Raw genomic sequence first — 27,966 nt, forward strand, 5'->3', positions numbered from 1 at the left:
TTTACTGTAGGGGTGTCCTTGTCATCTACTGCAACCATTCTAACTATAACAGATAACTGTTCTATGTGGCTCACGTCTGGGGTGCAATCCAAAATAATTGAATAATATTTGGCTTGTTTATCTCCTTTAACATATACTGTAAAACTTTTTCACCAATGCAACCAATGCGGTACCGCGCGCGAGCTATTTTTAGAAACACAACGTCACAATGACGTCACATCACTTGGTACGCAGTGGGGCAAACTCCTGAGCCCCGCCGCTGCTTTGCTTTAAAAGAGACATGCGTTAGCCTAGGTTTTACTCGGTAAACGACTGCTTTTTCCAAATCTAAGACCATGGTTTTTAAACATTGTTGCTATGGAACGGGCAACAGCGACTCGAGTTACGCTGATCGGCCGCATATGATGGATGTTTTCTTCAAGACTGCCAAGGAGAAATGTGTACGCTTCGGGGCGGTGGGCCTACACAACAGTTCAACCCGGAAAAAGTTACCAAATTCAAGTACATATGTAGCAAGCATTTTGTCGGAGGAAAGGGCACAACCGAAGAACATCCTGACCCAATTCCAGCGACATCAAGTCAAGGTAAGAGTATTTTGGTGGCCGACATGTTAATAAAGTAGCGCCTGCTAACATGACAGCATATAGGCTATCATGGTAGCAGGCGCTAACATGATAGCCTGCTACCAGGCTTACTCAAAAACATTTAAAATGAGACAAACATTAAACATATACCCATTCCTGGACGGTGATTGCAAACAACAACAACAAAAAAAAAAAAAAAAAAACGGCCGACGCTGCCATGATCGCCGCGCAGGAAAAAAAAAACAAAGCTTACCGTTCATCAACTCGGCCAGTTTTCCAGTCTTTTTAAGCCCTCGAACCTCAAGCCATCGTTTGAGCTGAAGGTTGGTGTGTTCTTCGACAGTTCGACCAGTAATCCGTGCGCCTGGGACATCGTCTTGGGAAAGTTTAACGGCTGTAAAGTCGATCAGATCGCTGGTTCTGTTGCGCTTGTAATAGCTGGGTTATCCGTGCTTTCTCTCCTGTATGCCCTACCTAAGAGGCAAAAGGGGCGTTGCTCTTGAGACGGTGACGTCACGTGCGCGGTACCCCATTAGTTCATTTTGAGTATCCTTTGATAAGTATGTTGTATGGCCGTGTCCTTCCTCCACATCAGCAACATGCTGTTTGAGGACAGAGTCAAACTTGGCCATGAGCTCAACTTCCTTAAGAAAGTTTCCGTTATTTGGCTGGTATAGCTTGTCTGAGTTCCCCCGCAGGGGAATATTTTGCTCGGCCAAAGACTGTATTATGGCTACCAACCTGGTCAGGACTTCAAGCCACTTCCTCCTTTCAGCTTGAAGGAGTGTCATTTCTATTGGGTCAATTGTCTGGCCCTGTTCAAGTCGAGTCTCCAGTTCCTTCCATGCGGTCATGTGCCCCAAATGCTCTGGACTGTGCTCGTGGCTTTTCAGGAGCTCACTAAAAATTCTTCCAGTCATTTAGGCCACTACTAATGAGGTTGTAATTCTTCTGTGAAAAGAGCTTGCAGCAGAAGCAATACAGAGTATTGTGTTTCCTTGAATATACAAGCCAGCTTCTCTTGATTTTCTCCCCATTTACTAATTTCCTGTAGAAGTGGTTGTGGCGGCAGCTTCTTCCATCATCTCTTTTTGGAAATGTAAAGTCTGGACTGGTCTGATATGGTCCTCTGCTAACTAACTCTGTCCTTACTGCATCACAGAGGGCTGGCCAGTCAGCAGGGTCTACAGGTTCTCCCTGGATATCAGGAATTGTGGAGGGTGAGGTGTCTGCAGGTGGCAGTGTAGTAGCAGAGCATGTTGTGTTTGATGTTCCTTCACCTAAAAGCAAATGCATACATGCAAAATGGATGTTAATGTTTTAATAGGGGTACACTACAGTGGCCGACTGGTGCAAGCGACCTCCAAATTTATGACAAAACATTCAAATCCATAAAACATTTGCAAATAGACAAGAGAAGAGCAACTTAAGAAAACATCTTCATCAATTTGAAAACACGTGTGCAGCAATCTTTAAAAAAAGCACTATGAATTCACGCTACGCAACACAATTCAGAAACATGCTGCAAAATTCACGACACGCTGCAAATTTCAGAAAACAAAACCGTGCTGATTTCATTTATCTAATGAACTGCACTAAGAACATATCACTTTCGCACATTACATGTTATTTTGTTTGTCTTCCTTTGATTCGTATTATCTTGAAGTAAATGAGCTGCACTATTCATTATCATACTGTTACCTACTGCTTACAAAAGGCAACAACATGAGTAATTACATGGCTACAATACCTAGAAATGGACAATAAGTGTTGAATATCGTGTTTTGTCTATTTACAAATGTCATTTGCACCAGTCGGCTACTGTAGTCAAGGAGAGTCAATGTCAAGCAGAAATGCAATAACAAATGTACTCTTCATTTTATCCATATCCATCAAATGTTCTTAATTCGTTTGTGCTGTTTTCTGAGATTCGTCAATGATCTTATAAGTTATAATACAACAGACAGTACATATATATAAAAATGTACATTATTACTATGCTGTGCTTCAGCTATACATTACTATACTATAGACCAGCATATAGAGTATAATAGTAGATCTGTGTTTCACTGGTGCCTGGAATGTGGCCCCTTCAGATCAGTGGTGTTCAATAAAACTGTGGATGAAGTTACTTTCATAGGGATGGAATGTTATTGTGATTTCCATGTGTTTTCATTTCTAGTATATTTTGTCAGATGGTTGTAGACTTGAATTAGTTATTCAAAGGACTAAGTACCTTCAGGCTGCGTGTCCCTGGTCTCAGCTGTCTGTGTTTCACTGGCGCCCAGAGTGCTTGGTGTGGTCCTGGATGTCCCTTCATCTTCATCACCTGGATTCAAGCATATAGCCAGACAAGCGGTGCTTAATAAGTGAAATGATCATGAATGTGGTTGAACTTCTTTAAGAAAACAAGCTATTGCATTTTGGTACATGCTAAAAATGTTCTATTGTACTTTAAAGTATAGATGTGGCTTGAATAAATACTATTAAAAATAATCTCACCTAATGCAGGCTGTGTGTTGGCCTGTGTGTCACTGGTCCCTGGAGTACTACTGGATGTCCCTTCTCCTGCAGCTATTAAACACAGAGTCCATCTATGCTGTTTGTTACACAATTGCATTTGGTCATTTCTATATTCCTACCACATAGTTGCATTGTACAAATACATTTTATCTGACCATGTAACTTGTAGATAAATTACAAATATTATTTAAGTATTAAAAAACATTGTTGTTTTAGAATTTGCAAATGAAATGGTTGGTAATTAGCATGTTTACGAAAGCAAACTAGCAAAGTAACGGTGGGTTAGCTAGCAATAGCTAAGTGACTGCAATGAAACATTAGGTGATGCAATTTATTTCGTTTGACACGTTAATGGCTGAGATGCCAAAGCCCTAATGCTCTCTGACTCTGGTCACTATGGTAACGTTTAAACACGCCGTCAAAGAAAGATACAGATACTCCAAAAAAGAATAAAAAGTACGTGAATTTTAACACACCATAACACTAAATCAATGGAAGACCTGAGCTTGTTTCTCTGCAACGAGATGATTCTGTTATGTTTTATTTAAAACTGAAAGAGTAACGCTCTAGTTTTGCTAATTTAGCATGAGTTTTTTTTTTTTTTTTTGAAGAAGAAGAAGGGTCGGAATGTGAAACGATGTCCCGGTTTGACTGAGTCTGATTCGGAAAAAGTAAAAGAAAATCATAAATATTATTCCACCTGCGCTTTTCTGTAACAAAGAACGCAGAGCTGCAGTCAGAGCGGCTGTCAGTCAATAAGCAGCAGCTTCCACCTCATGAGGAGCTGAACCAGGACACTCGTTAAATAAAATGACAAGGATTTGGATGCATACAGATTATTAAGGAAACTAAGTCAAAAAATGAAAAAAATAAACTGCAGCTACAACACGGACTGGAGAACGGGTTCTTACTGTGTGAGACTGGAGAAAGGCGATCCTCAGAGAGTTTTTGTAGTTATTTGTTATTTTTACACGGAGTGGAGCGTGATGTGAAGCGAGTCGCACCAGAAACATGTTAAATAGCCTCCTGTGGGTCTATGGACTCATTTTACTTCAACCCAAAAACACCTGCCAGACAGATAAGCTAAACCAGCAAAGATTACCTTAAACAATATTTAACTTAACGCAGAAGTTTAATAACCTTTTTCTAATGAAAAATGTTCATCTTTAAAAGCAAGTTACGTTTTTTTCTGATAAACTTTAAGCAATTTTACTAAACTTTTTAAAAATGGAACCTCCCATCCATGGATTTTCTATACCTACTTTTCCGTACAGGTGTTACGTGATGCCGTATCTGATTGTGAAACGCGGCTTGACGTAACACAGGGTCGTGGAGGAGCTGTTGACTCTCCAGCAGTCAATGAGCGAGAGGTGGGGACACAGAGTCCATCCTGGACATGTCACTGGGCTAAAATATAACCGTTTTTATAAACTTCGAAAAAAGTGAATGCCTTTTTATAAACTCATGAGTTGTGATAATTAATTGGTGAGCAATAATGGGCAAAGCAGAGACTGATTATTGCAATGTGGGATCTGTGTCAAATTAAAATGTATGATCTCATAATAGTGTTGTGCCCCTCTTTGTTCATGGCTGTTGTTGGCCTTGTATGATCATAGGATTGATTTATATTGAATGTGACAGTGGAGTTAATGTACAGGTGTGAAGAAGATTGACTATAAGGGGAAAAATGGCCAATAAAAACTAAAGTAACAAAAAAAAAGATGCAACAGGAAAAGGATTCATAGTATGAAATAAAAAAAAGGGTTTTGCATTCTTACAACAACAAATATGAGGAAATGTACATGATATTCTCAATATGGCTTCTCTACAATAAAGTTAAGGAGCAATGAGTGATTGCGGTCAGTATTCTGCCCAAAAGCTAACATTTTATACAAACCAGGACAATGCAAATAAGACATTAGTTTGGTTAAAAAGCAACTGTTCCTTTTAACATAGCAGTAAAACTTAGTAAGTAGGAAAACAATTACAGTTTACAAACATCAGTACAATTCACATATAATTGAATTTGACTTTGTAAAGTGCCTTGAGATGACATATAAATACAATTTAATTTAATTGAATATTCTGACAAGACAAAAGTTCTTATCTTTGCACCGAGTCCTTAAAAAAATAAGAGTCTTAATCACTTCATCTGAATGGCATTAAATTGGCCTCTGGTAATAAAGTAAAAAATCTTGGGGTTATTTTTCATCAGGACATGTCATTTAAATCCCATATTAAACGGGTTTCTATGGTTTCCTTTTTTCACCTCCTGAATATTGCCAAAATTAAAAACCGTTAAAGCCATCAACAATGCAGACTGTCCACAGCAGCTCTACACTCTTTCTGGAGGAGTGAATGCTGCTTGTCAGAGACTCAATGCAATCTGCTGGGTTTCCTAAGATAGGAAACTTTTTCATCGATCTGTCTGGAGGATTTGATTGAATATGACTTTGTAAAGTGCCTTGATATGACATGTTGTGAATTGGCAATATATAAATAAAATTTAATTGAATTGAACATATTTGACAAGAAACCAAATTCCGAAGTGGATCACCAATTTCACATTGGATGATGACTTCACACAGCAGAGCAGTGTGTCAAGATGTTTTAAATATTAAAAGCTTCTATTAATGGACTGCACTGAAACAAGGATTCTGTTTCTATTTTGGAAGATGGGTGATGAGGTATTACTTCATGACCGCAGTCTGTCAAATCCAACGTCTAGGAAACGTCCTTTTTAGCTTTAATCAAACCATCAGTGAGAGAAATGCCCCATTTAAAAACTTTGCATTTATCATGGCTGCAGTACTGCTGTAAGAACACATGGAGGCATAGAAATGGCACCTGCCATCCAAAGGACATTTTTAAACATTTCACCCGAGATGTCTGACTCTCCTCACACTGCAATACTCATGTTGAACAGCAGGGGTTGCAACTGTAATGTAAGAAAATAACATTTAACATTAATATTTTTGATAACTCGAGCTCTAATTCTCCCTTGGATGAAATTTTGGTTTTAACATTACAAAGATCTGTTCTCTCACTTTCATAAATGAGCTGATCTCAGTCACTCCTAAGATACACTGCAACAAAGGTGGAATTCTCTACATGTTCTAGAGAGGATCATCAGTATTGTTAGTACCTTGTTTTGCATGAGAAACATTAGACCACCCTTTGTGGAACAAGGTGATCATTCTGTCCTATGATTCCTCAGAGATACAATGTTTTCACTATGAAAATATTACAAGGGTACCCCTTACTTAGCCTTAACAACATAATCAGTCTTATTTACCAGGTGTTGTTAGATTTATTATGCTGGTATTGTGTGTATCATATTTAGTCTGTGAACCAGTAATATTAAAACAGAGGATGAGGTATTTATAATGGTTTTAGTTTGGATTTTATTCTGTTCTTTTCTGTTTCATTTTGTTTTATTTTTTCTGCATGTCCTGTCTTGACATTTCAAGGCAAATCATATAGAGAAGCTGGTGGCCTTGATGGGCCATGACAGCTTTGGTCAATAAAATTGAAATATGAAGATGACATCCTAGTTGCATGATTGACTATCCAATCAACGTTAGACTTAGGCTTATCATTATTGTCATTTGGGTTTGAGTAATCAATGCATATTTGGATAAAATGTGTTGCAATGGCTCAGGAAAGGTGCAGAAACAAAAATGTACATAATTTTGTTTATGTACTTCACTAAATTGCAACAAAATGTACCCTGAAAAAGCAGAATGTGCATAAAACAGTTAATGTTAAATATACAAAAAAATTTAAACATATTGTATATTTCACATTGTGAAATAATTAAAAATAATCTATAATGCACATGAAAAAAAGAAAGAGACTGGGGTGTTATACCTATCCCACGCCAGTGAGTGGCGCAGTAACACTGCCACAGAATTAAAGGTGAGGTCTGTGATTTTTCCAAAAATGTAAGTAAGGAACACCCAAGACACTTTTTGAAAAACTGATCATGCACAAGACCATCTTACCCGCTCTTTCGCTCCTCAGGGGGATCGCATGAATAAATCTCCCAAATGCACTCTGATCTTATATCTTTGTTCTGAGGCCTTTCTCTTCTTCTCATAAACTTGTAACCGTTTGCTTCTTGCGATTCTCAGTGGTTTTCAAAGCTTATGGTGAGGGCAGCAGAGCTGCAGTGAATGGCTAACACCGAAGATAACTGGATACATAAACAGAAGTGCATCCAGCAAGCGGAAACTAGCAAGGAACATGCACACACACTGGTGTTACATGAGCACGTCATAATGATTGCCATGTGGGACCACCAAAATATGAAGCGATACCCCCGTAAGTGGAAGGACAGAGGGGGTGTGGGCAGGACCAATCCTCTGACCAGTCCCTGCCAGTCCGAATGGCAGGGATTGGTCAGTTTTATAGGCTTTTAGCTCTCACAGAGGCCTATTATTTGTTCCTCTTTCTGAATACATAATGTATTGACTTCTCTCAGGATGGAAGAACCATTTCACCCAGTATAACAAAGTTTCTCTGAACAGGAACTATAGCCTTAAGGAAGGACAAACTCAAGGCGAAAACAATCACATGTTGCATCTGCCATCAATAAAAGTCAAGTCATATAAATGGATTCATATATATATATATATATATATATATATATATATATATATATATATATATATATATATATATATATATATATATATATGTGTGTGTGTGTGTGTATGTATGTATGTATGTATGTATGTATGTGTGTGTGTGTGAAGAGTGGGTGTGTGGGCTAATTTGTCCTTTGATGGGAGGGTATTTAGTTAAAATTCTGGTCTTCTGTTGTCATTTAAAATATATTTATTTTGAAATGGGGCAAAAGTTGCTTTTAAGTTTTTTATTTACTGTTTTTAATCCAATTAAGGTGCTTTGGCTTATTTTTTGCCCTTTACACAAAAAGAAATTAAAAGCTCTGTGCTCATTACAAGCAAATAAATCGTCAGGAGAAGACGGTTTCCTCCAGAATTTTACAGGGAATTTAAAGGCTTACTCCTCCCACTCCTCATGTACGTCATCAACTTGGCCTCTACGACTCAAACATTCCCTGAATTATTTTCTACAGCCATAATTACTGTAATTTACAAGAAAAACAGAGATCCATTGAAATGCTCTTCATATTGGCATATTTCATTATTATATACAGACACAAAATAATTTCCAAGGCCCTGGCTAAGAGAGTTAGCCAATATCTGCTGCAACTAAGAAATCCAGACCAGTGTGGCTTCATTTCAAAGCGCTCCTCAGCTAACAACCTATGTAAGTTTTTTAATATTATTCATTTAATAAAATCTAGTACAGAACCTTGCATAGCTGTAGCTTTAGATGCTGCGAAAGCGTTTGATAGGTTAGGGTGCCCATATTTATTTAAGGGGTTGGCCAAGTTTGGGTTTGCCCCGTTATTTATCACTTGGATTCGAACTCTATATTATAAATCCCAGGCAAGAATCAGCACCAATAGACAGATTTCATCTACATTCCCTTTAAGCAGATCAAGTCTACATTGCGGCATCATGGAAATCTGACTCCCCTCTTACCATTGGCAGGTGGTCTGTTAAGATGAACAGTTGCATCCCTCTGGAAAAAATTACACATTTTATCAGAAAACAATATAAAACCTTTTTGAAACTGGCAGCCATATTTAGACCATATTGGTAGATCACACCAACTACTTAATGTAATTATTTGTATTGACCTTGTACACTGACTTTTTTTTTGTAATGGAGTGCTTCTTACTTGTGTTTGTATACATTGCATATGTAAAAAAACATAAAATAAAATGTAATAAAAAAATGAAACTATGTGCTTATTTGGTGAGGTTTAAAAAGCTTTAAAGTGTAAAATTATAAAAGCTTATTCCAAAAGAAGTAAAAAAAACAAACAAAAAAAAAAACAATACAACTGGACTTTTTTTCCCGAAGTTTGAAGACGTTTCGCTTCCCATCCAGAAATATTTCTCAATTCAAATGTCTGGAGTAGTGTGGAGTTCCAAACTTTATATTATTGCCCAAAAACGCCTTGTTATGGCTTAAATAACATGCAAATTAAACCGAAACTGGTCCACCCGTTTGCAATGGGGAGTCGACTCCCTATATATATATATATATATATATATATATATATATATATATATATATATATATATATATATATATATATATATATAAACTCAGGTATATACTCAGGTATATATATAAGACAGACAGACAGAGAGATCGATAACAGTTGCTTTTATAGATTTTTCTATTGAACAGAGTAAGACAAATATATGCCTTGGTTTCAGCCTATTCTATGGTTGATTAGTTTGTCAACTAATTTCCTTTATTTTTACTTATTTTTTTGCAACATTATAAATTTACCAAAATAAATCACATCAAATCATATCAAAAACACAGATACAGGAATGTGAGGTGGGTCAACCGCGAAAACCTCATTGGACCACACAGGAACAGGAGGCAGGTCCATCTGGACAACCCAAGAATTTGGGATCAGGGGAACAGGCAACCCTACCTGTACCTGGTTTTCATGAGAAAACTCAGGTATTCAGGTTCTACCTGGACACCTTCATCAGAGAACTAAGGAACAGGAGCCAGGTCCAACTACACCCTGTTGTCGGAAAACTCAGAACCACGAACACAAGACGGCTGCACTGGGACACCCTTGTTGGAGAACTCAGGAACTGAAATCTAACTTATTGCATTAATAAATTTGCTTTTAAATTTATTCAGCTGTTCATATTTAAAATTGATCTAAGTTAAAAGTTTAAGTTAAGTAATTTTGTACTTTGTCATGAACAGTGATTTTCTTTTTAAGTGGATTCGAGTTGTCATTTTAATAACCATATTTGTTGTCTTAATATGTTAACTTACTAATTAATTATTTGTGTATAATTTAACAGAGAGCAATTTTGCTACAGAGTGAACCCAATCGCTTGTTCTGTAGCGTGACTTAAACAGAAAATGTCATTATTTTCACCAACTTGATTAATAGAACACAAGATTTTTGTTTTCCCTCAGTGAGGATTTTTTTTTTTTTTTTTACAGAAGCAATGTTTACAGTATGCCTATCAAGAACGGCCAAGTGGAGACTCTTGGCCGTTCAGAATCAGATAGATGAGCAGATTGAACTCGACTTTTAATGTTAAATGAGCTGGCTTGGCCTTGTTTAAAAAAAACTGATCCCTTTTTTTAACATATTTAAATATTTCAAATACTCAGCCTGGTAACTGGTGGTAAGTTAATCACCTGGCTACTTTGCCTACTATTTATAAAATGGCATTACTAGAGCCGTGCCTTTAACCCGTCGGACCACTGAAACTCATATATTCCCGTATTGGGGATGATAAACTTTGTCTTATCTAATAATTATATGATTGTTGCAGAATATGGATTTGTGTCTATACAAGTCTATATTCTGCAGCCATCTGCTAGATCTAAGTCCTACATTTGGTACAGTTGATCTTAACATTCTTTCACAGACATTTAGGGATTAGGGGGAGATCACTAGACTGTTTTAAATCAAATGTATATGCCCCTGTATATTCACTTGGATTCACACTTTAGTGTAGCATATGACACTCATTTTTCATTTTAACCGGTTGTTTACAGTGTACAGTGTGTGAAGCCTCTGCATTGGTATGCTGTTTCTGCTACCAAGGTATACTCAGCTCCAAAGAACAAGGAAGCAGACTAAATAGTTCATGGTTCATTCACAGGCAGACAGAAAAACTCAGAAAAAACAGAGGCTGAAACTTCCCGGATAGGACTACTCCCCACGGTAGTCTTCACGGACTCTCTGTGGAGTTCTGCTCTGGAACAATAAGTGAAGAAATGTGGTTGTGAAATCATTTTAAACAGTACTGAAATATGCTGGTACGGTTGGTCTGACAGACACGGACTGGTACGATGTATTTAAAAGGTAAAGTCAACAGGCGGACATTTACCGCCTCGTTGTTCAAGGGTTCAGACTGAATGAAATAAACCTCTTTTAAACACGTTGTCAATAGGCATAGGGTTATCCAAATGGGAAAGCAGCAAGCAGCCATAACTGTGGCGACAGCAGTAAGCTGTAGCCATTAGTAAATCTCTACTTTCCGAGGCTCATGAAGGCAACATGAAGTGAACTTTCCTGTTAGGTGCGCGAGGGGTTTTCCCACAGCAGTGCAGGAAGTTTAACCCACACGTCAGGGTTTCGGAGCAATAGGCTGTTGTCTTTAGTTTACTTTTCCAATCTGACTGGAATGGCAGCAGCGACGCTAAATCTGGGATGGTTATTAAACATGAGGTTGGCTTCAGTGCTGTTGGTCCTAATGGGGGCAGTGGGCTCGTCCTGCATCAGGATTCTATCCCCGCACGCGCTCAAATGCTCGCGACAGGTGAGACGGACAGCGCGACCTTTATGTTTCCAGCATTTCGCAACACCGGAAATTATGCTCTTTTTATTTTTTTATTTATTTATTTTTTTCGCTCTTGTTTTGTGAGCGTATTCGTAATATTAAACTAGAAATATTATGTTGGTTTATATTTATCTGTTGTCAATGTAATTACCGGGCTGAATTTAAGGAAGTACTTCATCGAGAAAACGGTTTAGAATATGAAGTAATATTTTTTTTATGTAAATGAGAATATATAAGAGAATACACATACAAACAGCGATACAGTTGAATTGTGGAATTTCTCTTTACTCTGTTGTAAGAATTTATTTCAGCCCGTTATCACTAAGCATCTTAATAACGTTGATGTCGGGGCTCTGACTCCCCAGACTTCGTAACTTATTTTCTTTTTCCGCCTTTCTGGTGTAATTGTGATTATATATGTAGATTGCTGTGTTCGGATCATCCTACTGTTAATTAATCCACATTAGTTGCCAGCTCATATGTGACCTTAGAATACTTTGGTGAACTAAAGAGTTGTGAGCTTCGAAGTACTCTGGGCCATTGGATGCAAAACAAAATGCTCTGAGTTTATTACTGACATCTACAGTGGCACTGTGTTAAGATACACTTTGGTGGTCAAATTAGCATTCTGCCAAAACCCCAGAACTGAAAAAGGATTATTTTTCCATGACTTTGTATATACTTGTCCTTTAAATAACTTTCATATGTACAAAATGCCAACTTAAAAAAATCATGTCAGTTTATAAAACATTATAATAATGCCATCTTTGTTCTTGTAACAGGATCTGCGCTGTACTTCCAGTTACAGTGAGTATTTCTTTTTTATTTCATTTCCTGGTGCAGACATTTTTTTTTCTTGCTTGTCATAGTGGGTTATCTAGTCACTAGATAACTTTAAGTCTAGAGTTTCAGGAATTGTGCTCCAGTTAAAGTGAAGGTTGTTTCCCGGAAGAAAAAAAATCTCAGTGGAGTAGTGCTCCAGCAGTTAGAAGTGGAAAAAGCTGAATGCAATTATTTTTTTTCAAGCACTTTTCAGAAATTAGAATGAAAACATCCTGGTGCCATAAGATGTAAACAAATATAAATAAGTACCTGATTTCATGGTGAAATATTTTTTTCGCCTCTTAAAAAAAGATAGACATGGTATTACATATTAATATATAAATTAATACATTCTACGTTTTAATAAAGTTTTTTATTTGCAAGTTTTATGTGCATTTTTTCAATCTCTCTCACACACATCTAATCCTGAGCTTTCACACCAACAATATTGCTTCATATTTTTTTGAATGCTGTTTATATCCACGTTCATACACCGGTTTTTTTTTTTTTTTTTTTTATCCTGGAAAAGTGTTTTAAATTTCCAGGTCATTCCAGTCTTACACTTTGCTTGCAACTGAGGCAGAAGCTTAATACCCTTGAAAGAAACAAAATTAACGTGTTAATAACACGTTAAAACTGACTGCCCTAGTTAATTTCTTTGCTGAGAAAATCCAAAAGATTAGAGGGGGCAATCTGTATGTCCATATGAAGTTTGGTAACAAAGCTGTCGCCAACTAGAACTGATCTTGACAAAATGTCCCAATTCAGCCAAATAAAGCACAAAAGATTAGAAAGAATATTTCATCGACTAAGTTCCTCCTCCGGCTGTCTTGATGTTCTACCCACAGCTTTCTTTAAGAAAGTGTTGCCTGTCATATAGTGTGTTCCATTTGTCCCCAGTAGTTGGAATTCTCAACCTCCGGGTCGAAAAATTTCACTAAGGCGACCCCGAAAGTCAGTATTATGAGTCGGAAACTCGGTGCAACAGGATCGTAACTGACTTCTGTACACATGATTGATGCTACTTGCAGCAACAAGGAGTAAAACATCATATTTTGACTGTTTGAAGCAGCTCTCTATTATTTATGTAACATTTAGTCAGTTGTACAGGTGCTGCTTTTTAGTATTGATCAGACGGAATGTTTCAGCTCTGTTTATTTGCACAAAATACCACCCAGAACAGCGTTGTTATTGTTTTAAGAACAATGCTAGCATCCATGTTTTTTTACTACTGTCCCACAATAGAAACTGAAACGCAAAAAGGTGGAGATGATGTGATCTGCGACTTGTTCTGAAGGCAAAAGGAACACACCAATAACGTCTGATTTGACTTTAATAATAAACACACCCCTTCAGTCAGGGCCCCGTTTAAGAAAGATTGTCCAATCTACCCTGAGTAGAGAGCAGCTACTCTTAGTAGTTCTACCTCATGCTGTCATACTCAGTGTTTTCGGTTTCAGAACAGGTGATATCAATCAGGTAACTAAACTCGGCATCCTATCAACCGTGAGTTTAGCACAAGCATGAAAGAAGCCCTCCTCAATGGAACGCAGATAACATGATTCACCATGGCAACAGCAGGAAGTAAGAAGCCAGGAAGTGAGCATTTCTAGAGAGGGGAATTAAAAAATCTTTAAATAAGGCATATGGAGAATATTAAACCATAATTAACAAAAAGAAACAATGCTGTCGCTGCTGAAAAAAGCAAGTTAGCTGCAGAAAACTGCAGAAAAAGTCAATGCGGGAGTGATATTAGTGTTATTTCACTGAGAATTAAAGCTGTTTTCTCACACTACACTCATTTAACAAAAAAAAGGGGGGGGGGGTGCATTGTCTGGACGCAATCTGACAGGCATAAAAAGGATGTGACAGCAAATCAAGATGAAGTATGAAAATACAGTTTAATCAGGTTAGGTTAAGTTATAAGTTTTTGTTATGTTTAACCTTAAACAACTAGGGCATTAATTGCCTATAATCAACGTTCTCGATTAATGATGGGAAGGTGAGAGTTATTGAAATAACTTATATTCATTAGTTTGCATGTGGTTTTATGTTCATTTATTTTCTTTTTGCCAGAATTTGGCTTCACCCATCCTTCTAAACATTTGTTGTAGATGTATTATTTTGTACCAACCTCACTTTATAATAATCATATAGGCTATATTTGTATTATAATGTATAAGTATAAGTTGTATAAGTTGAAGTAGATTTGGCAGTATTTAAGTGAAAAAATGTGCTGTAGCTTCAACATTGTTGGGCGGAAAAAATTGAGGAATTGTTTTGTATGTGGATAAGTTCTTCTGAAGTGCTGCTAGTAATAGTAAAACTGCCAATTTTTGTCTTATGTTATACATTTAGATAACAAAAACACATACACGATTTAAAATATTAAGTAACATGAAATCAGTGTAGAATAAAGCAAAATAATATATGGTGAATGCTCATTTCGGTGTGTGTTTGCTTCTTTATGCAGGTAACTGCATGGACCCAGGGTGGCTGATTAGTCACCAGTACACCCCCAGTGGTCCAGCGGATTTGCAGGTGTCGATAGACACCAGACTGGATGACACAGGACAACTGCAGCCTGTCCTTCAGGCTAACTGGACATTAAAGGATGATGGTGAGTCACTGTTTATGCAAAAGGCAATGTTTGCTCTTGTAACATGTTGTTGCTTGGCTATAATGAAAGTATGAATTAAAATTATATATTCGAGAGAGAGAGAGAGAGAGAGAGAGATGTAACATTGTTAGTGTCTGCTAAATTCAGGGATCACCTGGCTCTCACTTAAGTTTGTTTTTTAAATGTATGTGTACAGTAACATAGTGGGCACAGACATTAACATCTGCTGATCAATCAACAGGTAGCATACATTTCCTGAACGCCACTGAGCTTCACGTTGTAGTAATGTCCACCAATGAGCAGCTGTGTGTTCGATATTCTTTCAAAGAGGTCCTTCCTATGAGAAGCCCATCACATGAGAAGGTGAGTAGCAAATGTTTGTTTGTCAAAAGTTTGGACACACCAATGAGATTGTATGTTTTCCTTTATTTCGTTAGTAACCCATGATGACTGACTCAGGATGATAATTTGCGGGGAGAGGATGCTGCCGTTTGTTGTTAGCCACTTCTCTGCCGTTTTTCTCTATCTAAATAATATTTCTTTTGAGTTTTTGCACGGATTGATTGAAAATTGAACGCGTTACTCACCTACTGACGTCTCCTCTAGCATCGGCGGATTATTAGTTGCCTCCCATTGTCCATCTCTTTGTTTGGTTGGCAGCTAGCTCCAGGCTAATATTCATGGTGACTGGCATGAAGCTGCTCAAGTACTCTATCCCACAGCTGCTAACTCTCAACAACCACTCCATTCCAATGTGCATTGCAGCCATCAAGGAACTTCGACTTCAGTGGCGTCCTCATTACAGCCATAGAAGTTGTTGTGGAAGTTTTATTTAACATGAGCCTGGGCAGCCACCTTCAAACATTCCATCAGTCTGGACCACGTTTGTATGTCTGCCGCAGTGTCGCTGACTGAGAGCAGTGTCGCTCTCAGTGTATAGTCTATAGCGAGATCGCTATACACTCAGCTGAGCAGCATGCTCTCACTCTTTGAACATGGCCGAGAGTCACAAGACGTGAACTGCATTCATGCTTATGAGAAGAAGAGGAAAGGCTCAGTAGAAAGAAATAGGACCAGAGTGGATTTGGGAGATTTTTTCTCATGCGATCCCCCTGAAGAGCAAGTTAAGATGGTCTTGCGCATGCAGTTATTTAAAAAGGTACTTGGGGAATCTTCTGGAAAAGTTGGCCACTCTAACTTTATTGATGAAAAATATGCTGCTCTAACTCTGTGAAGGGTCTTTTTATACAACAGTAAACTGTTTGTCTGGATTAGACTGCCATTGTCTTTCCAATATCCTAACATTGCGGTTCAAATAACACAGCCCTAAATTAAACCAGGGAGCCAGCTTTCTGTAAATAATCACCTTCGTTTTCAATGGGGCTACGTTGTCTAATGCAAAACGCAACAAGCAAGTAACACCATCAATAAAAGTGTCAATTTGTGAAGGGGAAGAAACAACATTGCTGCCTTCTGCTGGGTATTTCTGTGATACCAAGGAAATTAAAAGGGGGACAGGCTCTTTAAAGTTTGATACAGATCTGATAAAGATCTATTATAATGAAACCTTCTTTTGGGGGTGGAGAACTCAGTTAAGTTGAACTCAAAGGTTATTAAAAAATTGTCCGATAGGACAAGGTTGTGAGGAAATTCTTTAATTGTTTGCCATTCTAGTTTCTGTCTTTAATCTGACGTTCACTGAACAGTTGTCAAACCTGAATAACATAAAACTTTTTTACACTTTCACAAACCTTTTTTTACTCTGACCCTATACAGCATAACAATGCTAATTGTAAAACGTATTAAATATTTTTGGCCATAGATTTCTTTTGCAAACCATGTATCTTCCTTGAGCTACCAGGATGTCAATCAAACCAGCAATAATCTGGCTAATTATCTGTGAATAAACTTTAAAAGATGTGATGAAGCTGGTCAAGACTGCTGTTTTTTTAGCTGAGTTCTATTTTTTGTCTAAAGGCCACACTAAAAAAATCAGGACCATTTGAGATTATGTGTGTAGAATTCTTCCTTTGGACTAATTTACTCTTGTGTTTTCAGTGGCTTTTCTCCTCTAGTGTGCTGGTGCTGAATCCCGGTGAGCAGTATTCTGTGTCTGTCTACAACATCCCCAAACCGGAGCAGGGCCACAGTAGCTTTGACATCCGCAGAGAAGTTCAGGTCCTTGGTAAGTTGAACCAGGATGTAGTTGTTTTACCCCCAGATTCCACATCTTCCGCACGTGTCTGTTCCGCTCCAGTCCACCTCCGTGAGTCTGTGAAAAGCAATGCCTTCTACATCCGCGGTTACTCCAGCTAGTTCTGCTCCAAAATTTCCTGATGCCCAAAGACAGTATGTGAAATCATCATCATTACAAGCAGAATGCAAATTTATTTGGAGAAGGTTTCCTTGTTTCAAAGTAAATGTTCAAATGACACATCTGCTTCCTTATTTGCTGCAAAAAGAGTGGTTTGCATTTGATATTTAAATAAAACGTTTACTTTATTGTGATTTTTTTTAAAATAAGTTGTTAATTTGTGGCTAAGGTTCTGTAATATGACAAACCGGTGGGTGTTGGTGCATTTTCTTTCCTGTTTGCTACGAATGGAATGGTAGCGCTTGACCCGGCCGGAACCCGGGGGAAGGAAATTGGAGTTGTTCTGTAATTTGATGGTGAATGACAGAAAGTGGGTCAGTCGATGGTAAAGTTCGAAGTAGTCATAGAGTATGTGGAACCGTTCTCATGAATTAACGTTAAAACTAGGGCTGGGCAAGTTAACGCGTTAATTTCGCGTTAATTCATTAGACTATTAACGGCGATATTTATTTTATCGCGCATTAACGCATGTTGCTCACATGCTTTCAGTCAGTGTCAGTCAGCAGGCGCGCTGACTGCAGTGCGCTGTCACGGCAGCACTCTCCCGCTCCCCCTCCCCTCTCGTACATGGCTCAGCGGCGCCAGCCAATCAGCACGCAGGCTCAGCCTGGCCCGCCCACTCAGCTCTCACACAAACTTAACAAACAAACAGCTGAGAGAGACCGCAACAGCGAAAAAACATGAACAGAGGAAGTAGCACCGTTTGGCTTTATTTTAATACCGTAAATTAAATCAAGCTGTATGTTTTGTAAAAAGCCGGTTCATTTCAGTGGAAACACAACAAATTTATCTAAGCACGTGAAAAAACATGAAAACGTCGAGCCCCAGAAACGGAGAGAGGAGACGAAACTTCTCTCATTGCCCCGACAGACCCACAGACGTCTCTGACTGAGGCGTTTTAGTCCTCCAGGGAACATCTAGGTAGATCAGAGGATGGATGGATGGATGGATGGATGGATGTTACTGGAGCCCACACATAACATGTAATTAAGACCTTGAAAGAACCCAGTACATATATTAAAAAGTGTTATTTAAGATAAGATAACATTAGCTAATCCTTTTTTTATCCCACGACTGGGAAATTTATAGGATTAAAGCAACAGGCAGGTGCACACAACACAGACAAAATTACATAAGGATTGAAATATATAAGAGGTGGATTAGCGAAAAAACACTGAACATAACATTATTATTATTATTATTATTATTATTATTTAATTGTAATAATAAAATAAAAACCACAAAACCCAAAAGGTCAACAGTTTCATGATACATCAAGCTTAGGGACTGGCTAATATACAGCAGGTCAAAAAAGGCCATATTTTGGCTGCAGTGCTTGCTGTTCTCTTATGAAGAAAAGATCAACTAGTGCACTAAATTCAACAGATGGGTTGAAAATATCCAGTATAAAATAAGTGCTACAAATGTTACAACACTTTTGTTCATATGGCAGCAGAACATTAAAATAAAAGTGCTCTTTACACTACTTTTGAATTCATTCTTGGAGTTTGTAAATACAATGCGATTAATCGCGATTAATCGCGATTAATCAGGGCGATTAATCGCGATTAAATATTTTAATCGTTGCCCAGCCCTAGTTAAAACATAGTTGCTTCATCAGTCCGACACAACAGAGTAAGCTTGGAAGATGTGAAATCTGGGGGTTAGGGTGTTCAAAATAAAACTCGACTCTATGTGGCTTGTTCATAACTCAGGCCCCATCCACACAAAGACAAATTTTGTTTGTATCCAGCAAACTTTTTAGTAGGATAGGGGTTCCATCCAGATGAAGCGGCACTGAAACTGGCATCATTTGAAACGCGCTCCCACAATGAGAAAGTATAAAGCTGCACCCACATTTTGTTCCTCTATAGCACAGGTGTCAAACTCAAGGCCCGCGGGCCAAATCTGGCCCTTCAAGGTAAATTATCCGGCCCTTGAGAGCCAAAAAAAAGGCATATATCCTTTTATAGTGTATAAAGTGGCTAAAACTGTGCCTCCTGTAAGTGTAACTCACCCCAATATCAACTTTTTTTGCAGATAAACTGGGCCTAAGAGTGCTACTTTTATGTTACTGTGCATTTTTTATACTACTGTGTGAACTGGAATGAAATTATGAAATGAAAAGTATCGTCTCTACACATGCAAGCGGCCCTTTTAATGACTTCATGATGCCAAAGTGGCCCCATATAGAAATTAGTTTGACACCTCTGCTCTATAGTGTTCGTTTTTCACTCTGATCTTCTGTCTTTTTGCTTCTCTACTCCTGCAGCAGCATTACCACGCAACTCACATGTGGCATGGTTATGGTGCAGTTTTATCTTTATGCTAAAGCTTTTCTGTGCGGATACAGTATTCGGCTCTGTGTGGATGTAAACTCAGTCACAAAGTGAAAGAACTAACTAGTTCACTTCTTTATTATTTAATTACTGAAGCAAAACAAAACATGTCAGAGTATCTTTCATTTCATTGCGCCTTTCTTTTGTCATTTCCCGTTAATACAAATTTGAATTCTGCTGTTTTTCTAGACTGTAACCACGCCACAATGAAGATGACCCAGTTTTGCATAGAGAGAGGTGAGTCACACGCCTATTTCTACAGTACAGTTTAATATGTTAAGGGCTGCTAACTCTCTGCACTCTCTGTAGGAAGTCTGTGGCAGCCAAACATAAGTTTGGTTGCTGATACGCCCAATGGCTCCCTGGCTATCAGCTTTAGCCCTGACAAGCTGTCTAAGAAGTACATGGTTATTGTGAAATGTGGCTCCATCACAGAGACTTCCACTGTGCATACGGTGAGGCTCAACCTCATGACTATTACATATTTTAATATGTTCAGTGTGGTGTTAACTTTTTTGATTTTTTTTTTTAAAAGTTATTATGAAATATTAGTTGAGACAGTTTGATTATACTGGAGCTAATCACTTTTAGATCATATTAGTGATTTTAAAAATATACTGCATTTAATGATTAAGTTAACACAAAAACAGAATGAACAAACTAAATAAAAGAGAAATGTTAAAAGAAAACGGGGTGATTACTGTATAATTAGTTGAAATTGAAAGGCAAAGTTTGTGTGCATGATTTGGAATTTTAAATGTTGGACTTAAATTTAGAAGAAAGCTTTCAAAGAAAGAGAATAAAAGAAGAATTCAATAGGAGAAAGGACTTGAAGCAAGTTTCGGGGCCAGAAAAGTGCTAGCTGTTTATTTTCATGAACCAATTTGGGTTTGGATTTGGTTAAATGTTTTCTATCTAGGGAAATCCAGGAGGCTGCATTGAGTTGTTTATTTGGAGCGTTCACACCTCCTGTATGAACATGTAGGCAAGTTTAGTTGTATTGCACATTTCAGTGACAAGACAATTTAAAGTGGTTTACATGAATAGAACATAAGAAAAAACAGGGAGAAAACTACACATTAGTGTGATAATAAATGCAGATAAAGAAAAGTAGGACTACAAATTTAAACTTGCAATGTTTCAGTTAACAGTTTAAACAGATTTAAAACAGTGGTGTTTAAGGAACCTCTATGCTTTTGAGCTCATATTTAGTTCTTAACATAAAATCAAACATTGCTTTTAGGCCAATATTTTTAAATGGTTCCCCCTGGGAATAAAGCAGTTCCCTGGAACTCTGTCTCTTCTACTCTTTGCCAATGGCCATTTGACGTGACGGCAACTGTAAGATTGCTTCTTCCATGTAGCCTCTAATTGTTCAGGATAATGCGCGTCTGAATTGTACTTTCCCTACTAACGTTTAATCATAGGTAGGAGTTGTGTGCCGTCATCTAATTTGCGTATTTGTTCAAACATTTGTGACCCAAACTGTAGGAGGGATTTTGCCAACACTGCAGAGTTAATAAAAACTGTGATTGTGTTTAGAATTATAAATTACATTTACAAAAGGATTTATGAATTTTAATATATTGCTTGAATCCACACTACATTAAACAAACTGTACCAAAAAGACAGATATCAGAGGCATACAAAGTGAACGAGGTGCATAAGTGATTGAAGTTGCGTGTGAATCTAATTTAGGGAATTATTTTAGTGCAACGGTTTCAGGGACAAAAAAAAGACTACTTTAAAAACTATATTTACGTGACGAGGTAGCAGCAGGTGTGTTGTGACTGTGAGACAGCGCTGAGGGAAGTAGCAGCTCTCACTGCTGCTTCAATACAGTGATTCCAGAACGACAGGTGCTTTCTGTGAAGTTGCCATTAAAACAAAACATGTTGTTTTTGAAAGAAAATTGCTAGAGTGGTCTAAAAAGTCGCAACAAAGATGCTAAATGGGCAACGCTGGACTGTCGTCTCTAGTGCTGCTCAGCGAAGCACAGTAGCCACTAGCAGCTTCGCAGCCAGACAGGGAGGAGCAGGTGATGTTGGTTTTTCACTTCAAACGTGGATTATGGTTAATATAACTGCGCAAATATAGGCTATACATCCTGATTAGCTCGTCCATTTTATGTGGTATTGAAATCCCTCCTAATGGCAGCGATTCCAGATGGATGTGTGGAGCCGCGTGGAGCTCTGCAGAATGAAATCCATCTGGCGAGAGTTGGGTTATAGTTTTGTTCTAGTCTTTGAGATGTGTTTTATGTTGTCAGTGAAATCCAGGAGATGGAAATCTGCGCTAGTGGAGAGGTGGGTGGAGTCGGGTGGGAAGGAAGTTTTGAGGGTAGAGGTTTCTTTCTGTGTCATATTAATCTGCATGACTAAACTAAGCAGATTCCTGTTGTACTGGACTTTGTTCAAGGGCAAAGCTGCTGGTGTATGATTCACCGAATAGTTGTTGGAAGTGAGATTTTCTCCAGACATATTAAGATAAAATCTGTCTTTCATGAAAAGATGTAGTTTCTCCCAGCAAAAACTGTCAATAAGGTTTACACATTTTGTAGCACAAGCCGTTTTTATCCATTTGTTGATCATCAGCATTCTTGAAAAATATCATCTCCACAATTAACAGACACAAAAGGTATACTTAGAAACATGTAGCAACAGTTTACAGTTGTTTTCATTGTGTTGTTGATTTTACTGAGCATATCTGTGGGAACAGCAGAAAGGAACACTCCATCAGAACCAGGCTAAGTGTGAAACTGAAATTGAAATGGAAATACCTTTTTATTGTCCCACAATGGGTAAATTTGGTCATGACAGTGGCAAAAACACATTGACAGGATACATCAGAGTTAACACTAGATTAAGTGATAAGAATAAAAAAGCTAATTTAAAGTTGTGTTGTAAAGCAGAAGAGAATTAACTTATCAGATAAGGGAAGAATATCAGTAACAGGCATCTGCCATGACTGAGCATACACACAAAACAAATGAACACAGAGATACTGATCCCGGAATCTATTTATGTTAAAGAAAAAGTAAAGAGCTAGCAGCAGAAATAGCTCCTGTAGTGACTTCATGTAGGAGAGAAGCATAGCTAAACGGATAAGCTCTGAGCCAGTTTCCACTTCTAAAGGATGAAAGGCAGAATATACAGTTATTTACAGAACATCAGCCAATGGCTCTGTCTTGGAGAGAAACAGGGTTAAAAGCTCTTTGACAATTGCAGTGGGTTTGTGTGCGTGTGTTCACACTTTCGTACGTACTGTTTGGACCTTCCAAAACGTCTTCTAATAACTTTGGCTAAAAATGATAAAGAAAGAATTAATGTTGTTACGGTATAGATATTGACAAATGAAGGTTCTAGAATGTTCTTTCCCCTAGGATTACCAGTATTTTGTGTGTGTGTGTGTGTGTGTGTGTGTGAGTGTGTTTATTCACCCTTTAAAAAGTTTATGCAATATTAACTTTTCCCATAAACCTCTCCCCCAGGAAAACCAGGAGGCAACAACTGTAAAGTTTAGTCTTGACAGATGGCCGAGATTCTGCTGCCAATTTGATGCTGAGGTAAATGTCCATTAATGCAGACATGCATGTTTTAACAAGCATTGCTTCTGCTGCATGATCACATTCAATTTACATATGAACACTCATCTCTCTCGACTCTCTAATCAACTCCTATTCTTCTGCAGATTAAACCTTTTTTCCCACAATGTGACAATGACTGTACGCGGCAAAGAAAAACTCAAGATTTTTGTACAGGTATGGAATCTTAGTTTTTTTGTCAAAGGAGTACTGCTTCCTTCCTTTCCTAAAAGAAATGCAGCTTTTAAAAAAACTTTATGAAAACTGCAGAACAGTTATTAGAATAACTAACAGTTATACTATTCATCATCAGAATGTAAGCAAATAGATAAAAGTACTCTTTGCAAAAGTAATTCATAAGTTTCAGGTACATGTTAGCTTGTGTGGACAATATATTCCGACTGCTCAGTTAATGCAAATGACCTCCGGGAGAGTCAGAGGAAATGTGGATGCCCAGAAACTTTATGTTGTCCACACGCTCCACCACCTCTCTGTGTATGCAGAGAGGAGCATGTTGAATGTTCCTGGACCTCCAGGAACAGTTGTGTGGAAAGAGGTTGAAGACAGCAGGACTGAGGAGACAACGTTGCTGGGTGCCAGTGTCGAGGATCAGTGGGACAGATGTGAATTTCGCTATCCTTACCACGTGGGGCCTGTTGGTGTGGAAGATGCTTATCCAGAAGGAGTGATGCAGATAATCCCAGGTTGTGCAGCATCAGAGCCGGCATGTCTGGGAGTACAATGTTGAAAGCTGAGCCAAAGCTCACAAACATCATCCCATCATGGATGTTGGGATGCAGCAGATGAGTCTGAGCCATGTGAAGTACCAACAAGACAGCATCTTCTGTAGAATGATTCCACATGTAGGCAAACTGCAGGCCGTCCAGGTCAGCAGGGATAGAGTCCTTGAAGTATTTTAGGAGGATCCTTAAGAAGCACTTCATGATGAAAGGGGTCAGAGTAACAGGATGGTAGTCAGTGAGGCAGTTGGTTATTGTTTTTATGGCAAAGGCACACTGATGGAGGATTTAAAGGATGTTAAAGATGACCAGAAAAACTCCTGCAAGTTAGTCAGCACATGGTTTTTAGCGTACAACCAGCAAGAATCAGCCCAGTCAAAACAAAATGAATTATTTAACATACCATAATAACAAAGGACAGTTCCCTGTTGTGGTGGCAAGCTTGTGCTCTGCTCTTCTGGCATTTTAAAGGCAACAGGAGCACAGCTGTTGTTACACACAACATGCAAACTTGCTCCGTCTACCCGGGTACCGTAATAACACTCTACACACAACATTTTTAATCATTCATCAACATATCAGGGACGTCTGCCGGTCACCCCAGGCTATCAGTAGCGTTAGCTTGTACTTAACAACAAATCATGTTCATGCCAAACAGCAATGTGAAGCACACGATAAAAATGTGGTACTGCAGCCTCTGGGGCCTTTCAGACAAGGTGTGTTTATTCTGACAGATCATGTGACACTTAGATTGCCCACAGGTGGACTTAATATCACTAATTACATAACTTTTAAAGGTATTTGGTTGCATTACAATTTAAAGGTAGAGTAGATGATGTTTCCAGAAATGTAGGTAAGAAACGTCCATGTTCTTTTTTGAATAAATGAGCATGCGCAAGACCATCTTATCTGCTCCTCAGGGGATCACGAGAAAGAATCTCCCAAAGACACGCTGGTCTATTTCTTTCTTCTGAGGCCTTCCTCTTCTCATAAACTTGTAAGACAGTTTGCTTCTTGCGACTCTCCACCATTTTCAGCAGAGCAGCGGCGCTACAATGAACGCAAGCTAACTGGATACATAAACACTAGAAGTGAAGCAAACCTTTTGGTTAGCTGTGCCCACTACTGTTCATTTTAAGACGTAAACACTTAAAATATTTGTTAGCATACTTCATCTAAAATCTTTGAAAGGTTTTCAAATGCAGTGCATAAAACCAAAACCTAACACAAATGAGAAAGATAATAAATCTTGACAAATCTTCTAATCAATTATGTCTTGTCTTTCCAGAAGTGAAGCAAACATCTGTCCGTACCCCTGTATACTTGTTTGTTGCCATTGGACTTGCGTCCATGTGCATCATGATTATAGCGATGATGTGTGTTCTTTGCAGAAAGCATGGTGAGCATTATATTGTTTGCGTTTGAATTTAATGAATGTAGTTTTGTTCCCTGAAGGATGCTACTCATAGATTATCTTGTCCACCTTTAGGTAAATCTAACATCACTAAATCAAAACCGGAAGATGGAGCACTACAGACACCACTTAAACAATCACCCAAAGTGCTGGTTATCTATTCCCAGGACCACCACCTCTACAGGGAAGTTGTGCTCAAGCTGTGTGCCTTCCTCCAGGCAAAATGTGGCACCAGGGTGCTGGTAGACCTGTTGGACACGTCCTCGGTCAGCATGGTAGGTCGTCTCCGCTGGCTCGAGTGGCAACGGCAGCAGTTAAAAGACCCAACAGACAAGATCCTGGTGCTGTGCTCGCGCGGCGTTCAGGCAAAGTGGAGAGCGATGTGCGGTCACGGCCAGGTGACACTGAAGGAAGACGTGCTTTCTCCTACCGATGACATGCTCATTCCGTTTCTCAACCTCTTCCTGCCTGACCTGCATCAAGCAGGCATGCTCGGCAAGTACATGGTGGCTTACTTTGAAGACATCAGCAGCGAGAGAGACGTGCCTTCGGTTTTTGACATTGGAATCAAATACAACCTGATGAAACACTTTGAGGAACTGTGCTTCCGTATTTTAGACATTGAGAAGTATCAGCCAGGTCAGATCAACCACATTGAAGGAATCAATGTGGATGAATATTCCAGCTGTGCCTCAGGTAGAGCCCTCAAAAATGCTATCGAAACCTTCAAAGCCTATCAGATGGAAAATCCGGATTGGTTTGAAAGGGAGTGTGTTCCTAGTGAGGAGGACGTCATTTCTGAGGCCAACCATCTTATCGAGCCACTGCAGACTCCTCCAGTCTTTGAGTGCATTCCTCCAGTCAGAGGTGGGCTTCCAGTCTTTGTCCACAATGTCGAGGTTAATGACAACTGCAGCACTGTTCACATTCTTACGCCCGAGTTAAACCCAGAGCAGCAGCTGTCATCAGTGGCAGAACTGGTACCAACTATGGATTCTGAGTGCAGAAATATTTACCCACCAAGCCAGGTGGAAGTGGTAACAGAGGACCCCGAGTATCCCCACATCAACAGTCCAAAGTCTGTTTACATCATTGAGCCTGTTTTTAAGAGCCAACCCTCTGTCCAACAGAACTGGGTGTCTGTCAGTGAACAATCATCTGCTCAACAGCCTGCTGAGGATGATACAGAAGGTTCTTTGGAGCATATGAACAAAAGGTTGTATGACTATTCAGACCAAAAAGGCTTGGCTCTAGAGAACTGTCTTGAACCAGGTTCATTTGAATCCCCATCATCACCAACTGAATTCAGCCCCTCTCAACCTGTGGAGATGGAGGAGGAAGTTTCAGAGCCAACTGCAACACGCTCAAGCAGTGGATCTGACCAAGGCTACATCTCCAAAGGCTCATCCCAACCTGAAGCTACGTTTAAAGAGGATCCACTGAAAGCTTTGGCAAAACTGCAGGAGGCGCTGTTCCACTTTGGATACTCTGATAATAAAGACACCTGATGAGAGTGCTGGCCCTTAACTCTCTTTTTCTACCAGACAGCGGTGAACAATTTGAAGTCGTTATTCCTGAAACCAGCTTCTGAAGTTCCAACTTATTTAACTTATGCCAAGTATTTTAGATCCTCAAAGACATTGCACTCTCTATGTTCATATGTGACCTTTATGAACAGACTTACATGCCTAAACTATAAAAGCAACATTTGCATTCAATTGGTTTTGTTTATAGACAGTATAAAGTGGAACCGACAACTCAGTATTTTTTAATTAAGGTTTTATGCTCATTGAAAATGAATGTTTTTTTAATAAAGTCCCTCTACAACACAGGTGTCAAACTCAAGGCCCGCGGGCCAAATCCGGCCCGTCAAGGTAAATAATCCGGCCCTCAAGAGCCAAAAAAAAAAAGGCATCATGTCATAAAGTAGAGGCATATATCCTTTTAAAGTGTATAAAGTGGCTAAATCTGTGCCTCCTGTAAGTGTAACTCACCCCAATATCAACTTTTTTTGCAGATAAACTATAAACTGGGCCTAAGGTTGCTACTTTTATGTTACTGTGCATTTTTTATACTTCTATGTGAACTGGAAGGAAATTATGAAATGAAAAGTATCTTCTATACACGTGCAACCGGCCCTTTAAATGACTTCATGACACCAAAGTGGCCCTATATAGAAATGAGTTTGACACCCCTGCTCTACAGGATAAGTTTGTGTCAGGACTGACAGGAAAACTCTGTGCGCCACTTGCTGTAGCGACCCCTGAATAAGGAAATGACCAAAATGATGGAGACCAAAGGGAACCTGAAGGAGCTGCAGAGTTCCACAGTGAGACCATAAGATCTGTCCATAGGACCACAATAAGCCATGCCCTACATAGAGCTGGGCTTTATGGATGATTGGCCAGAAAAAAAAAAAACATTTAGTATTAAAAAGAAGAAGGCACGTTTTAAGTTTGCCCAAAGGCACATGGGTAACTCGCCAAACGTTTGGAGGATGGTGTTTTGGACAGATGAGACTAAATATGAGCTTTTC

The 27,966-nt window shown here is 38.8% G+C and overlaps 1 protein-coding gene across 1 annotated transcript; it reads left to right on the top strand.

The window, feature by feature from the left end:
• Positions 1-11,278: 11,278 nt before the first annotated feature.
• il17ra1a (interleukin 17 receptor A1a) lies at positions 11,279-27,250 on the top strand. The gene is made up of 11 exons (XM_012876626.3): positions 11,279-11,517; positions 12,321-12,345; positions 14,834-14,980; positions 15,222-15,343; positions 17,039-17,165; positions 19,883-19,930; positions 20,003-20,148; positions 23,184-23,258; positions 23,384-23,453; positions 25,305-25,415; positions 25,506-27,250. The coding sequence occupies exons 1-11, from the start codon at positions 11,383-11,385 to the stop codon at positions 26,936-26,938; spliced, it is 2,439 nt and encodes an 812-aa protein (XP_012732080.2). The 5' UTR covers positions 11,279-11,382; the 3' UTR covers positions 26,939-27,250.
• Positions 27,251-27,966: the final 716 nt, after the last annotated feature.

Source organism: Fundulus heteroclitus, chromosome 17, assembly GCF_011125445.2.
Source record: "Fundulus heteroclitus isolate FHET01 chromosome 17, MU-UCD_Fhet_4.1, whole genome shotgun sequence".
Lineage (NCBI taxonomy): Eukaryota > Metazoa > Chordata > Actinopteri > Cyprinodontiformes > Fundulidae > Fundulus > Fundulus heteroclitus.

Coding starts and splice junctions, on each gene's coding strand:
- il17ra1a (XM_012876626.3), top strand. CDS start 11,383: ATGGCAGCAGCGACGCTAAATCTGGGATGGTTATTAAACATGAGGTTG. Junction 19,931..20,002: donor CCAGTTTTGCATAGAGAGAG/GTGAGTCACACG, acceptor CACTCTCTGTAG/GAAGTCTGTGGCAGCCAAAC. Junction 20,149..23,183: donor AGACTTCCACTGTGCATACG/GTGAGGCTCAAC, acceptor CCTCTCCCCCAG/GAAAACCAGGAGGCAACAAC.